Below are 16,464 nucleotides of genomic sequence, written 5' to 3'. Positions count from 1 at the left end.
GCTCTCAAAGGACCCAGGGTCTCACTTAATCTAGTAAGAAATTATCCCAGATAGAGCTGTGAATTGGATATATTTTCAAAAATTCATCCAGCAAACGTTTATGGAGACACTTCAGTACACCATGAATCTGTTGTCTCTGTTTAAGAATGTTAATCCAAGTTAGGAATTTGGCCTTAATGGACACACATTTCATTCTAGAGTCCAATTATAAAGAGGGACAAAAATGTGTGATGGAGAGATTCATGAAATTAAAAGGAAGTAATAATTCTGTTATCTATTTCTCCAGTCACTCATTTTTTTCTTATTTCTCAGTGTATTTCACTGTTCTAGAAGTCCTAATAATGTTCAGTCCTCACAAGATAGAAGCTGGTCTCCATCAGTTTTTATTACACTGACTTTAGACTACTAATTCCAAACAGTTTGTCAGCAGTGACTTATTTTAATCCCTTATTATTTTCCAAGTATATGTCAGTACACCTCTTTTAACTTTTTAAAAAATCTATTAAGCTTTCCCCAAATCTCCTCTGAGTCTTTTGTTGTGCCATTTCTGGTTTGTTTTGCCTGCTTAAAGATAAGTTCTGTAGATCATCACATTAAGCTATAACTGCCGAGTGGTAATGGATCCATTTAACGCAAATGGGTGTATAACTAAGCTAATACTTGGTATTGTTGATGTGCAAAAGTCATTCTATAAACAACCAAATACAGAAATCAGCAAAGGACTTAGACATTTCTCCAAAGAAGTTATATGGATGGCCAATAAGCATATGAAAAGATCCTCAACAGCTTAACGAAATTCAAATTGAAACCACAATGAGATACCACTTTGTACCCATTAGGTTTGCCATTGTTAAAAAATGAAATAACTGGGGCGCCTGGGTGGCGCAGTCGGTTAAGCGTCTGACTTCAGCCAGGTCACGATCTCGCGGTCCGTGAGTTCGAGCCCCGCGTCAGGCTCTGGGCTGATGGCTCGGAGCCTGGAGCCTGTTTCCGATTCTGTGTCTCCCTCTCTCTCTGCCCCTCCCCCGTTCATGCTCTGTCTCTCTCTGTCCCAAAAAAAAAAAAACAAAAACAAAACAAAAAAAAAAAAACAACGTTGAAGAAAAAAATGAAATAACTAACACATGTTGGCAGGATGTGGAGAAATGGGAACCTTGATTATTGCCGGTGGGAATACAAAATGATGTAGCCACTGTGGAAAACAGTTTGATGATTCCTCAAAAATTTAAACATAGGTTAGCACATGGTCCAGCAATTCAACTTCTAGGTGTATACCCAAGAGAACTGAAAGCGGGGACTCAAACAGTCACTTGCACAGCAGTGTTCATAAGAGCATTATTCTTAACAGCCAAAAGGTGGAAACATCCCAAATTTCCATTGACAGGTGAATGGATAAATGAAATACGGTATATACATACAAAGGAATATTATTCACCCTTAATAAGGAATGAAATTCTGATATAAGCTATAGCATGGAGGAACCTCGAGGATATATCCTAAGTGAAATTAGCCAGACACAAGGGGACAAATATTCAATGTTTCCACTTACATGAATGAGGTACCTAGAGTGGTCACATGCATAGAGTCAGAAAACAGGATAGTAGTTGCCAGGGGAGGGAGGCAAGGGAGGAATGGGAAGCTATTGTTTAATGCAAACAGGGTTTCAGTTTGTGAAGATGAAAAAGTTCCAAAGATGAATGGGGGTGATGGTTGGACAACCACGTGAATGTATTTAATGCCACTAAAAACTGTGTGTGTAAAAATGGTTGAAATGGTAAGTTTTATATTATGTATATTTTAACACAATTTTTTTAAAGAATGAAACTTTGATATATGTTGCAATATGATTGAACCTTGAAAATATCACGCTAGGTAAAATAACCTAGAATCAAAAGGATAACTCTATCCTTTGTATTGTATAACTGTCTATTCAAGGTACCTGGAAGAGGCAAACTGATAGAGACAGAAAGTAGAATAGAGGTGACTGAGGGCTGGCAAGAGGAGAATGGGGAGTTCTTGCTTAATGGGTACAGAGTTTCTGTTTGGGATCATGGAAAATTCTGCATAGTAGTGATGATTGCACAAGTTTGTGAATGTGCTTAATGCCACTAAATTGAACACTTAAAAATGGTAAGTGTAAAAATGGACGTGGTAAATTTTATGTTATGTATATCTTACAGCAATTTTTTAAAAGCCGAATGATTTTTTTAAAGTCATTCTAAATGATAATAGCAAAAGAAAGGAACGCCTCTAAATCCTTGGCATTATCAATGAATTTATTTCTTCCTGATTCTTTTGAGTATCCTCTAATTAAAATAAATTATATACATCATATCTGGATGAAGCATGTATGCCTTTTTCCTTCAAGGTACGTGATACGACTCAGGAACCTTGCGGGCGACTATCATTTATGAAAGAGCCCAAATCCACAAGAGGCCTGGTGCATCAAGCTATTTGCAACTTAAACATCACCCTGCCAATTTATACAAAGGTATTGTCAAATCTGCTGTAGTGCGCTTCAGTCTGTATAGGATTTAATTTTCAAATCCTTTAAAATAAATAAAAGCAAAAGCACTGAATGCAAGCACATATAACAGTCATTTTTAAAAGATGTTTATTTATTTATTTTGAGGGTTGGGGGGTGGAGAGAGAGAGAGAGAGAGAGAGAGAATGAATGAATGAATGAATGAATGAATGAATTCTAAGCAGCCTCCACGCTCAGTGTGGAGCCAGACACAGGACTCGATCTGACAACTGTGAGATCACAACCTGAACTGAAATCAAGAGTAGGACATTTAACTGACTGAGCCACCCAGGCACCCCGCCAGATATTACTTTCTATTTAAACCTCTCACCATTACAGAATTCCTTGCTTACTCTGATCAAGTTGAAAATGACAACCGAATGAATTAAATGTCGGGGATAACTTTATTTGATTACTTAGAACGATTTTAACCAGTATCTTTTCCATAGAAAGCTCGCATGTGGCAGCCTATAGGGGGCTGCAGCAGGTCATCAGAGTGTGTACTAGAGGTTGGGGTGGAGGGTGAGTAGTGGCAGGTGAGACTTGGAGGAGAAGTAGAAATACATTTAAAACCCTAAATCTTGACTCCACAAAAAAAAGCATTTTCTACACTTCTTTTTAACCCATGATGGTCTATTTTTCTTAACCAGTTGTTCTTATAAATAGAGATGAGTCACATAGAGAAAAACTCATAGCATCATGTTTTAATATTGCAAATTCTGATTCTGTGATAAAAACGAAACATTATCTGTATATGTAAACTTACATGTTATTCCAGTAATTAGAACAGAGCAATAGGTGTATCCATCCAAATGGGCATAATCTAATCTCACTCCAGTTGATGCGAAATGTACTTTCGGTTTATAGATTTGTAAGTCACTGAAACAGAATGCCATATAAGAACCTTAACAACATACATACTGCTGTGCAGTCCACCTGCGTGACATATAAAGATGAATGAACTTTGTCTCCGATTTCAGTGAGCTTCAATGTGTGATGAAAGAAAGAATTTCCTGTATTGTTACACTGTATTTCTAAGTCAGTACATATTATTAATGCTGTGATGGTCCAGGACAGCTTTCCATTTAGCAGCTCAAAGCAAAAAGGAAAATAATGCTGACATTGTACACTTCAGATATACTTTAGAATTTAGTAGTTCCTTATTATAATAGAACTTCTAAATATTACCTGTATATTCAAAATATATTCACCGTATGTTTTTTTGTGGCTTTTAAGATTTTCAGCCAGCGTCTGTAATGACTGGGATATTCATCATCATTTCTGTAGACATGGGCATCAAATCCATTAAATGTCAAGCCTTAAGGCTGCTAGTAACCTAGTATCTGAAATGAATATATTTATAATTTTAGTTCCTTTGACTAATAAATTAGCATATAATGTTGGTTCTTTTGCCTCTTCAATCTACAGACTTTGGCATTTAAATCAATCCTTTTTTAAATTTTTGTGCCTGTCTTCTATAAGCTCTTAGAAAAAAAAAAAAGTATGCTGTCTGTATGCTTGCCTGTTGATGTTTGTTGGCAACATATTAAATCTTTTCTTTTCTTCTAAATACTGTCTACCCTTCTGCTCTTTTTTCTATCTTGCATGGCATCTTGGGGCGGCAAGGAATCAGAGTCAGATCAAGAACAGGAGGAAGAGGTAATTATATGACACTGTTGCTTGTTGATGGCTGTATTTGCTCTAACCATTAAGAAGAACATGTAGTTAACCTGTGTTCTAAGAAGGGTTATACAGTTGTTAGTAATTGAAGGGTCAGGGTTTTTCTTAACCTCTCTGAGCCTCTGTTTTCTCATCTCATCTCGTAGACTCAATTCAAAGAATAGTAAAGCGTTCCCCTGTAAATTGTTACCCTGTCTCTGTGCAGTAATATATGTTTCCCTACCAACTACTGAAGGTCAGACTATTATTTCATTTCTCAAAGGTTGATCTGGAGATGTCTGGGGGTCAAAACTTGTTTTTAATGCTACTGAGACATTATTTGCCTTTTATTTCCCATATCTCCATAAGCTGTGGAGGAGCCTTCCGGGGGACTGCATTACATATGATGATATCATCACTCTGACTCTGGCATATTGCTTGTGTATATTTGGGTTCTAGCATTTTCTCAGTTTTAATGTATGAAACAGATATTTACTTGTGTATATCAAACATAAAGTTCAGTCCCTTTTTAGGAGTGTAAAGGAGCCTTAGGACCACAAAGTTTGAGACCACAAAGTTTTCTCAGTTTTAATGTATGAAACAGATATTTACTTGTGTATATCAAACATAAACAAAGTTCAGTCCCTTTTTAGGAGTGTAAAGGAGCCTTAGGACCACAAATTTTGAGAACCACTGAGACCAGAAACTATAAGTTTTGAGTGTATAGCTCAACCATTAGCCTATAATATTATAATGCAGATCTCTACTAATAATGAGCATTTCTCATAAAATAGATTCTTTATTAAGTGCTCCACGTACCTCATAAGCACTAATGTCTCACAATTGCCCTGTGAGGGCTATGCTGTCATATCATAGATGCTATATCATAGGTGAAGAAAGCGAGTCTTAGAGAGGTTACCTTGAATAAAGAACCATTTGAATTAGACCTCTTCAGGCACATGTGTGTTTGTTTTCCTTATAAAGATTTGAAGGTGCCCAAACATTACATAGAAACGAAAGAAATCATTGGGAAATACCTTCTCCTTTCCTATTTACATGCTGGTTCCTGTTTCTAAGATAGACAAATGCAGTTGTTAATAATTGCACATAAATGTTTTCAATAATACTAGTTTTATATTTTTAATGTTAGTCTGATGGATTTGGAATACAAAAGCATAAAGAAAAATATAATAAATACTCTTGTACTCACCAGCCCAACATGTAAGGCCTTGTCAGTGCAGAGGATCCCCCCTGAATTCACTTTTCCTCCTACTCTGGCAGTGGAGCAGGACAAGAGGGGTGATTATAGACTCATGGTCCCACCGTGTGTAACCATATACATAGTACACTGCAACAAGACTGATGTCATCCTTTCCCTCAACTGGAGAGTCACCCTTTGGCTCATATATTCTGTTTCCCTCCTGCACTTGGTGCTTCTATCACCAGAGCTGTTCAAAATGGTACCTACACACCTTCTTAGAAGAGCAATGCAGTTTTAAAACCATGTTTTTTAACGTTTATTTGGGAGAGAGAGAGAGAGAGAGAGCGCGAGCGTGCACATGCGCGCGCCCAAGTGGGGGAGGGGCAGAGAGAGAGGGAGAGACAGCATCTGAGGCAGGTTCCAGGCTCAGCTCAACTCCGGGCTGATGGCTCAGAGCCTGACGTGGGGCTTGACCCCACAAACTGTGAGATCATGACCTGAGCCGAAGTCGGACATTTAACCGACTGAGCCACCCAGGCGCCCCTCAAACCATTTTTGCTGTGTTTAAGTGAGTTTTTTGTGTTAGGTTTATGATTTCTCTATTGAGTATTCTCAGGAGCTGTTCAGGGCAGTAGATCCAGTTTCCTGGATCCTTTTCAGGGTTTGGAATTTTGGCTTGTAATTAATGACGCTGAAACTACTTCCGTAGAATGTATTACCTGGCATGCTCTTTGTTCTTTCCTTCTTTTTCACAACTAAATTGACACTTACTGTCTAACCCCTATTTTGCACTTTTCCTGGCCTTTCACCTAATAAATATGTATTTCTAACATCAAACACACCCTGGATCACATCTTCCTAGGAACGACATGTTAAAAAGTACTTTCCACCTATAGCGCCTAGAAAGGAGATTTGTTTTTTCAAAGTTATGATAAGAATCCAGGAGACTCTCAGGAAGAACTGTAGCAAATTACTCTGACCTTCCTCTGGTTTATGGTGTCTCCCCATGGCTGTGATTATCAATAGGAGCTTACTTGCACATCAGGGGCTGTGAAACAAGACGCAATTTGTAACCATTCAATTTGTGTATCTTTTCTTTCAGATCGATATGACATCAGAAAAAAGTAAGATTTTACATAAAATTGAATTTGTTTGAAAGCTGGCTACAATAAAGAGAAGCATGAATTAAGATGCAAGCTAGTTGCCATTACTAACCACTATAATTATTATATTTTTATATTGTCCTTATTAATCATTAATGTATATTTAGAAAAGCAGCTTGGCCAGTTAAATTACAAAAATATCTTAATGAGCTAATTAGCAGTAAAATGCAATTATTATTCATCTAAGCATTCACTTTCTTTTGATACCCCTGTTAACCCTGCTACTGCTGTTATGCTTGTTTAGAAACCCACCCTACCGTTTTTGTCCATTTGTTAGCATAACATTGTCATCTCATTTTTTCTTTTTTTTAAGCACTGACATGACAGTATCACTTTTTATATCAAGCAACACTGACGTGGGCAGAGGGCTCATTATTTTTGTAGGCTACACCTGCAAAAGTGATACTGTCTTAATAGTTCTCAGCTAAAGCTAACCCTCCCCCCACCCCCACCACCTAGCACCTCTTACTGTGGTGAAGTGTAACTGACTTCTTTAGGGCTGAGGTCTAACGGACTTTTGTGAAAACTTTCTGGGGAAGAAAAAAAAAAAAGAACCAAGAATGCAAAGATCAAAAACTCCTGGATGAAATTATTAATCACAACAGTGTGCCATTATAGGGCTAACTTTAAATAATGGTGCAAATCCCAAACATAATTTAGTACAGACACAACTGGTTTTCACAGACCTTAAGAGAGCTGTCTTAGAACTCGTTTCGGGTTTGTAGCAATCCATTAACAGTTTAGTGTTTTGGCCTGTTTCTGGCTTCTTGTGTGGAAAAAGTTGAATTTTTCAGGTTTCTTTTTTGTTTTTATGCCCCAAATGGGTTAGGGAAAAAAAATACCAATTCTTAACGTTTATTCATTTAAAAATTCATTTTTATTCACTGTATTTCAGGGTGCTAATTCCAAAAGGAGGAAACATAGAACCATGTTTAATGACCACCAGATGTGGTCGTCTGACCCTGTGCAATGATCTGGGTTTTTTTTTTTGGGTTTTTTGGTTTTGTTTTTTTTTTGAAGACTTAGTACAATGTAAATTACAACTAAGTTATTGGAATACTTTCGATTGAGTCTCTTTGCTCTTATATTAAATTGACATTCAGGACTAGATTATTTGAAATTCTGAATGTTTTCATTGGCTTATACTTGAATAAATTTACATCAATATAAATTATTTTAATATATCTTTATATATGCATATTCACAGAGTATGTCTCCTCAACAAGTACTGATTCTCTCAAGGCACTTTTATTTGTTAAAAAAGTGACATTATTATTGCATTAATTAACTCCTTTTCTTAAAAAGAGATTTTGTTTTATTATCTTGCTTTCTTCTTCAGGGCTACTAGGTTTATTTAAATGGCCTTTTCTTTTGTTCCTTGAATGCTAGCTAGTAGAAGTTAAAATTTAATACACCCCCCTCCCCCCACCGCTCAGTCATTTAAAAAAGGAAAAAAAAGTTACTGTGTTGCTATGATGACCCAGGTTCTAGGTGTTATAAATATATTTTAAAGCTTAAATATAGACTCGTGTTTGGTTTTCTTTTAGTTTAAAGACAATCATTAAATGATCTTCATCTAGGTGTAAAATAATCTCTAAAGAAGGGTTCTATTGAAGAGACACTTTCCCAATTCTTTTCAAGAGCAAATCCTAAACGAGTTTGAGTTTTCCTTTTTTGCTGTGAATGGGTGCAGGTCCCCACTACCTATACCTCAAATATAAGACACTCAGCACCTTAGGTACAGACTTGTGTGGAATTAAATATGCCTCACCACAGTAACGTTTTACATACTTGTTCTAATTTCCAACCCATCCTCCTGCCCGTGCATTTCAGCAAGGCCACCTTGGCCATCAGTTTTCCTCCACCTTTGCTTTGCATGGAAATAACTTGGCTTACATAAACTGTGCGTGTGTCCTGTGTGACTGTCTCTGATTTGGATTGCCATGCATCACATTTTAACTTTGGACTCACATATATGTTTAATCACAGTTGTTGTTTGGTTGTTTTCTTGTTTTCCTTTCCTTTCCTTTTTTCCCTCCTTGGTCTGTCTGTTATGTGTCTAAACCAGGAGGTTGCTCCAAGGAAAGGACCATGCCTCTTAGCACCAGACCATTTGTTTCATTGTTAGGTGTGAATTTCCCTTAGATGAAATGCCGGTTTGCAGCTGATTCAGATATCTTCAATATAGTCATTGTATATTGGCAGAACAAAACATACTGATTTCCTTATTTTTTATATGATTAAAAAACACATATACATCATTAGAAGGCATTCTGAGTTTGCTACTACTGGCTTTCTCCTAGAGGAAATCAACTTTCTGCAATTTCTAATGCTTTTTTCCTTTTTTTCCCATGTTTATATTTTTTTCAACATTGATCTGTAACATCTGAACAATCTTGAGATACCTCTGTGTAATTTCACTGCGTTCGTTCTTTGTTGTGATCTGTGATGGTGTGTGTGTGTGTGTGTGTGTGTGTGTGTGTGTATGTCTGTCTTGGCTATTTGTTACAGCTTTGTTGTATGTGTGAATGTGCTACAAGTGAGAAAATTAAGCAAGTTATTTCCTGCTCATTTTTCCTTTTCAGTTTTTTTTTTCCGTTAGCCTTGCTTTGCTTTTGTATCCTGAGACCTTGTGGATCCACCATTCCCAGCCCATTTTGTTGTCCCTCCCGCCACAACAGGAAAAGACACTGTGTTGTTTCAGTCCTGATTACATTTGCCAATATATTTTTTGATTTCCATTTTACTTTCAATGTTTTTCATTCACATCAAAGATGATGAGACAGAATCTACAGAAACATCTGTCCTGAAAAGTCATCTGGTTAATGAAGTTCCTGTCCTAGCCAGTCCGGACTTGCTCTCTGAAGTTTCTGAGATGAAACAAGATTTGATCAAAATGACCGCCATCTTGACCACAGATGTATCTGATAGGGCAGGTTCTATCAAAGTGAAGGAGCTGGTGAAGGCTGCTGAGGAAGAGCCAGGAGAGCCTTTTGAAATTGTTGAAAGAGTTAAAGAGGACTTAGAGAAAGTGAATGAAATCCTGAGAAGTGGAACCTGCACGAGAGATGAAGGCAGTGCGCCGAGGTCTCAGTCGGAGAAAGAATTAGTGGAAGAGGAATGGGTAATTGTCAGTGATGAGGAAATAGAGGAGGCTAGGCTAAAAGCACCCTTAGAAATCACCGAATACCCATGTGTAGAAGTTAGGATAGATAAAGAGGGTGACGTAAAAGTAGAGAAAGACTCAACTGGGCTAGTGAACTACCTTACTGAGGATCTAAAGTCATATGTGTCTCCTCATGAAAAGAAACAGCAGACAGCTCAAGAGATAGCAGGGGAGAAATGTGAGGCCCTGGCTGTGGGCAGGAGCTCTGAAAATGAAGGGAAAGATGCACCCCCAGGTGAGACACAGAGTGCACAGAAACAACACAAACCAAACCTGGGCATAAAGAAGCCAGTGAGAAGGAAATTAAAAGAAAAACAGAAACAAAAAGAGGAAAGCGTACAAGGTAGTACAGAAAAAAGTGAACTTAAAAAATGTAGTTCTGAAGAGTCATTAGATGAAGACACCGGTTTAGCCCCTGAGCCTCTTCCCACCGTAAAGGCCACTTCACCTTTGATAGAAGAGACTCCCATTGGTTCCATAAAGGACAAAGTAAAGGCCCTTCAGAAACGAGTGGAAGATGAACAAAAAGGTCGAAGCAAGTTGCCTGTCCGCGTCAAAGGCAAAGAGGATGTGCCAAAAAAGATAACCCACAGGACACATCCAGCTGTATCACCCTCTCCGAAGTCAGAGAGGCATGGACCAGCATCACCCTCTTCTAAAACAGAAAGACACTCTTCTCTTTCCGCCTCTACAAAAACTGAAAGGCATCCTCCAATATCACCATCAAGTAAAACTGAGAAACACTCCCCTGTGTCTCCCTCTGCAAAAACTGAAAGGCACTCACCTGTGTCATCAAGTAAAACTGAGAAACACTCACCTGTGTCACCCTCGACAAAAACTGAAAGACACTCCCCTGTGTCATCTACAAAAACAGAGAGACACCCACCTGTTTCACCTTCAGGTAAAATGGACAAACGCCCACCTGTATCGCCTTCTGGGAGAACAGAGAAACATGCCCCAGTATCACCCGGGAGAACAGAAAAACGCTTGCCTGTATCACCAGCTGGAAGAATGGAAAAGCATCCACCTGTATCAACCTCTGGGAAAACTGAGAAACACTTGCCTGTGTCACCTTCTGGGAAAACAGAAAAGCAACCACCTGTATCCCCCACCTCAAAAACAGAAAGAATCGAGGAGACCATGTCTGTTCGGGAGTTGATGAAGGCTTTCCAGTCAGGTCAGGACCCATCTAAACATAAGACTGGACTCTTTGAGCACAAATCCACAAAACAAAAGCAGCCACAAGAAAAAGGCAAAGTTCGGGTAGAAAAAGAAAAGGGGCAGATGCCAACCCAGAGAGAAACACAGAAAACAGAGAGTCACACAACCAAACGAGGTCAGAGATTTGTGGTAACGGGAGTTACCGAATCCAAAAGAGCGGTCCGTGCTTCCTCCATAGGGCTTAAGAGAGAAGAGGTAGCTGTAGAGAAGGAGAAAGTTCTTGGCCACAAAACACCTGAACCTGTTCAGTCAGCACCAGAAGAAGAAAGCCATAAAGAGAGCGAAGTCCCCAAAGAAAAGCTGGCAGATGAACAGGGAGACCTGGATCTCCAGATCAGCCCAGACAGGAAGACCTCCACTGACTTTTCTGATGTCATTAAGCAAGAACTGGAAGACAATGACAAATACCAACAGTTCCGAATGAGTGAGGAGACTGAAGAGGTACAGCTTCACCTAGACCAAGTGCTCACTAGTCCTTTCAACACAACATTTCCACTAGATTACATGAAAGATGAATTTCTTCCAGCTCTGTCTTTACAAAGTGGTGCTTTGGATGGCAGTTCTGAGAGCCTAAAGCCTGAAGGGGTGGCAGGTTCTCCGTGTGGCAGCCTGATGGAAGGGACCCCTCAGATTAGTTCAGAAGAAAGCTACAAGCATGAGGGCCTAGCAGAGACCCCTGAGACAAGCCCAGAAAGCCTTTCTTTCTCACCAAAGAAAAATGAGGAGCAAATTGGGGAAATAAGCGAACCTACCAAGTTAGAAGCACCAACAGAAATTCGTTCTGAAAAAGAACATCCCTCAATAAAAGACATTACTGATGGTTCTGAAGAGCAAGGTGCTCTAGTCACTGAAGGCACAGAGCCCTCAGCTGAGTGTTTGCTGAAGGAGACCACCCTAGAGCCTTCCAAAGACACACGCCCCAAACAAGAAGATGATTCCCTTGGCAGCTGTAGTGTGTTAGCAAAAGAAACACCCAAAGAATTGCCTGAGGAAGCATCCTCTGATGAGGGTCAACTTAAATATGGTGGTTCAGACCACAAGACACAAACTGATACTGAAGCTCAGAAATCCACAACCACCGAGCCCTCAGATGAGACCAAGTCCTCTCCACTGCCTGATGCTTCTGTAAAGACAGGCACAGGGGCTGAATCAAAGCCCCAGGGAGTAGCTAGAAGTCCCCAAGGGTTAGAACTTGCACTCCCTAGCCGAGATAGTGAGGTCCTCAGCCCTTGTGCTGATGAATCATTTGCAGTGAGCCACAGAGACTCCCTGGAAGCCAGCCCTGTGCTAGAGGATAACTCCTCACACAAAACTCCAGATTCTCTGGAGCCAAGTCCTCTGAAAGAATCCCCTTGCCGTGACTCTCTTGAAAGCAGTCCTGTGGAACCAAAGATGAAGGCTGGAGTTCTCCCAAGTCACTTTCCTCTTCCTGCAGCCGTAGCCAAAACAGAAATCTTCACGGAAGTGGCCTCGATGCGGTCCCGGCTGCTCCGAGACCCGGACGGCAGTGCTGAAGACGACAGTCTTGAGCAGACATCACTGGTAGAGAGCTCAGGGAAGAGCCCTCTTTCTCCTGACACCCCCAGCTCTGAAGAAATTAGCTATGAGGTTACACCCAAAGCCACAGATACAAGCACACCCAAACCAGCTGTAATTCATGAATGTGCGGAGGAGGATGACTTGGAAAATGGGGAGAAAAAGAGATTCACACCTGAAGAGGAAATGTTTAAAATGGTAACCAAAATCAAAACGTTTGATGAACTTGAACAAGAAGCAAAGCAGAAAAGGGACTACAGAAAAGAACCCAAGCAAGAAGAATCTTCTTCATCCTCTGACCCAGATGCTGACTGTTTAGCAGGTGTGGATGAACCAAAACATATGGAGAGTGTAGAGGATGAAAGCAATGTCCCTGTGGTAGTAACATCAGAGAGCAGAAAGGCTTCTTCCTCCTCAGAAAGTGAACCTGAGTTGGCACAGCTGAAACAAGGTGCTGACTCAGGCCTCATACCAGAGCCAGTTATTCGAGTGCAGCCTCCTTCCCCACTTCCATCCAGCATAGACTCCAATTCTAGTCCTGAAGAAGTACAGTTTCAGCCTATTGTTTCCAAACAATACACTTTCAAGATGAATGAAGATACTCAGGAAGAATCAGGTAAATCAGAGGAAGAAAAAGATCATGAACCCCACATACCTGAGGACAGTCATACCATTTCTTCCAGTGGCCCAGATACATCTTATGATGATCTGAACAGATGTGCTGATCAACCAGAAGTCTGTGATGGCCATGGGTGTGAGGCTGGGAGTCCTAGCGGCTCAGTAACTCCTGTATCTTCAGGTCTCCGCAGCCCCACTGGGGGAGAAATCAATGAGCAGCTAGTTATCCATAAAGAATCATTACCTCTCCAAGACACTGATGACAAAAACACAGAAGAAGAAGAGCTTAATGTTTCTAGAGTGGAATCTCTACAAGTAGATTGCCCCAGTGAAAGCTCTTCATCTTTGTCCTCTTTTCCTCATTGTCCAGCATCTGAAGGAAAAGAATTAGATGAAGACATCGCCTCTCCATCTTCTTCAAAAATGGAAGACACCAAAACTGACCAAGAATTTGAGAACTCACCAAAGGACTATTCCACTCAAGACTCGTCGATTACTACTCAAACAGATAAATTGTCCATGGATGTTCCTGTGTCTGACCCAGCTGAGACTGATGAAATCTACGATCCTCAAATAATAAGCCCTTATGAAAATGTTCCTTCCCAATCTTTTTTCTCCAGTGAAGAAAGCAAAACCCAAACAGATGCAGGACACACAAGTTTTCACTCTTCTGAAGTGTATTCTGTTCCCATCAAATCCTCTGTCGAAGATGTAGTGGTAACAAGCTCCTCCAGTGGAACTATTTCAAGTGAAGAATCTAATTTTGAGAACCAAAATATGGAAAAAGAATCCCAACAAGAAAACACCTTGTGGGAACCTCAATCAGAGAAAGGCCCCTCATCTTTAGAGCCTTCTATACCAAATACAGCAGCAGTCGTTGGTGAACAAATTAGCAAAGTCATCATCACAAAAACCGATGTGGATTCTGATTCCTGGAGTGAAATCCGTGAGGATGATGAAGCCTTTGAAGCTCGAGTGAAAGAGGAAGAGCAGAAGATATTTGGTTTGATGGTAGACAGACAGTCACAGGGCACCACCCCTGACACCACTCCTGCAAGGACCCCAACTGAAGAGGGGACTCCAACCAGTGAGCAAAATCCATTTCTCTTTCAGGAAGGAAAATTGTTTGAGATGACCCGAAGTGGTGCCATTGATATGACCAAAAGGTCCTATGCAGATGAAAGTTTTCACTTTTTCCAAATTGGGCAAGAATCCAGGGAAGAGACTCTCTCTGAAGACATGAAAGAAGGGAGTCCTGCGGCTGAGCCCCCACAACGGGAGACATCAGCTGAGTCACTAGCTCTCTCGGAATCAAAAGAAACAGTGAGTGATGAAGCAGACTTACTTCCAGATGACCTGAGTGAGGAAGTAGAGGAAATACCTGCTTCAGATGCTCAACTTAACTCCCACATGGGGAATTCAGCCTCCACTGAAATATCAACAGAAGAGGCTCCTTCTGTAGGAGCTGAGGACCTCCCCACCATGCATATGGGGGATATGCCTCCTAAGTCCAGTGTGAAACATACATCTTGCCCTGACTCCCCTGAACCAGTCATACAAGTTCAGTTAGATTTTTCCACAGTTACTAGGTCTGTATATTCAGATCGGGATGATGATTCTCCTGATTCTTCCCCAGAGGAACAGAAATCAGTAATTGAAATCCCTACTGCACCCATGGAGAATGTGCCTTCTACTGAAAGCAAATCCAAAATTCCTGTAAGGACTATACCCACGTCAGCCACAGAGCCTCCATCTGTGGAGTATGAGAATTCCCTTTCTGAAGATTTTTTACCCAGCCTGGATGAGGAAAGTAAAGAGGATGAAACGAAACCAAAGTCTAAAATCCCCGTGAAAGCACCTGTCCAAAGAGTAGAGCAGCAGCTTTCGCATCTAGATTCATCTCTCCAGAAAACAGTGGCTCCTCAGGGTCAGGACATGACAAGCAGAGCACCAGATAGTAGAAGCAAATCTGAATCTGATGCCAGTCCTTTGGACTCAAAGACCAAATGTCCAGTAAAAACTAAAAGTTACACTGAGGCAGAAACAGAAAGCAGAGAGAGGGCAGAGGAGCTTGAGTTAGAATCAGAAGAGGGAGCCGCAAGACCAAAGATATTTACATCCCGATTGCCAGTTAAGAGCAAAAGCAACACATCTTCCTGCAAGGGGGCCGTGAGCCCCACAAAAGAAAGTAAGGAGCATTTCTTTGACCTTTACAGGAACTCCATAGAATTCTTTGAGGAGATTAGTGATGAGGCTTCAAAGTTAGTAGATAGACTTACCCAGTCAGAAAGGGAACAAGAATTAGTTTCAGATGATGAAAGTAGTAGTGCCCTGGAAGTTTCAGTAATTGAAAATCTGCCACCTGTTGAGAACGAGCATTCAATTCCTGAGGACATCTTTGACACAAGGCCCATTTGGGATGAGTCCATTGAGACTCTGATTGAACGCATCCCTGATGAAAATGGCCATGACCATGCTGAAGGTATTTGCCAGCCACTGGGATTCCCTGTGCTACGCATGTCATAAATTTTATATAGTTTTTTGTATATCTTTTATTTGGTGATTTGTGTCTCATTTTCTTTAAGCTTTCTGTAGTGGTTACTGCGTTTGTGTAAGCCCTTTGTGTTTTGTGCTTTCTCTGTGTACTTTTGTCTATGAAAACAATCTCAAGATTGAGTAATGAGAATGCTTATGGAAAACATAAACATGATAAACAGGCAATGGTGACCTTGCCTTTCTCGAGCCGCTGCACGTAAGGCCATGCAAGCTTTGAGTTTTGTTGCTCTGAAGTCCCAGGCTTAGCCTCAAATTAAGCACTTTGGCTTTTGCAGATGAATATATTGGGGTTTGTTTCATATGGTAAGGATTCGTTGCTTTTTCTTCTTACCCTTAAATACTTTAAAATAATCTGTACTTAATAATTCTATAATCATTAGGAAGCCATTTGCCCAAGAAGATTTCACATTACCCCGAAATTCCAGTTGTTGTGGATCTGTTTTTGATTCAAAAAGTTGGATTTCAGATACCATTGGTAAACACTTTAAGCAAACAAATATAAGGTAAAAATGTACTTTTTGTTTTAGTAGTAGGTGAATGAAGAATCTACTCTTATCAGGTAAAGCAGACAACAAAAACTCAAACTTTGCATGATTTAAGTGACTGTGAGAGAGGATGATGGCCCTTTGAATTATAAAAAAGGAAACCATAGATGGCTTTGAGAAGTAGCCTCTGGTCTTCCAGTATCTCTACAATAAAGACTATTATTCTTATGTTTGTGTTATGAGAAAATGCCATGATGCCTAAAACGCTGCCCGTTAATTAATTGAGGTTAAAAAATGAATGGGAAAATTACAATTTGTGGAAGTACTATATAGAT

At 40.1% G+C, this 16,464-nt stretch overlaps 1 protein-coding gene across 50 annotated transcripts in view; it reads left to right on the top strand.

The window, feature by feature from the left end:
- Positions 1-16,464, top strand: part of ANK2 (ankyrin 2) — a 671,502-nt gene that overhangs the window by 632,449 nt on the left and 22,589 nt on the right. For 29 of the 50 annotated variants that reach the window (XM_043569982.1, XM_043570029.1, XM_043570010.1 and 26 more), the window contains 4 exons: positions 2,369-2,491; positions 4,151-4,183; positions 6,487-6,508; positions 9,322-15,570. In XM_043569982.1, the coding sequence (XP_043425917.1) occupies positions 2,369-2,491; positions 4,151-4,183; positions 6,487-6,508; positions 9,322-15,570 (6,427 nt within the window). The remainder of the gene's footprint in view (positions 1-2,368; positions 2,492-4,150; positions 4,184-6,486; positions 6,509-9,321; positions 15,571-16,464) is intronic. The other 21 variants (XM_043570098.1, XM_043570105.1, XM_043570183.1 and 18 more) reach the window with 3 other exon arrangements.

Source organism: Prionailurus bengalensis, chromosome B1, assembly GCF_016509475.1.
Source record: "Prionailurus bengalensis isolate Pbe53 chromosome B1, Fcat_Pben_1.1_paternal_pri, whole genome shotgun sequence".
Classification (NCBI taxonomy): domain Eukaryota; kingdom Metazoa; phylum Chordata; class Mammalia; order Carnivora; family Felidae; genus Prionailurus; species Prionailurus bengalensis.
This window is presented reverse-complemented; position numbering and strand designations above follow the sequence as displayed.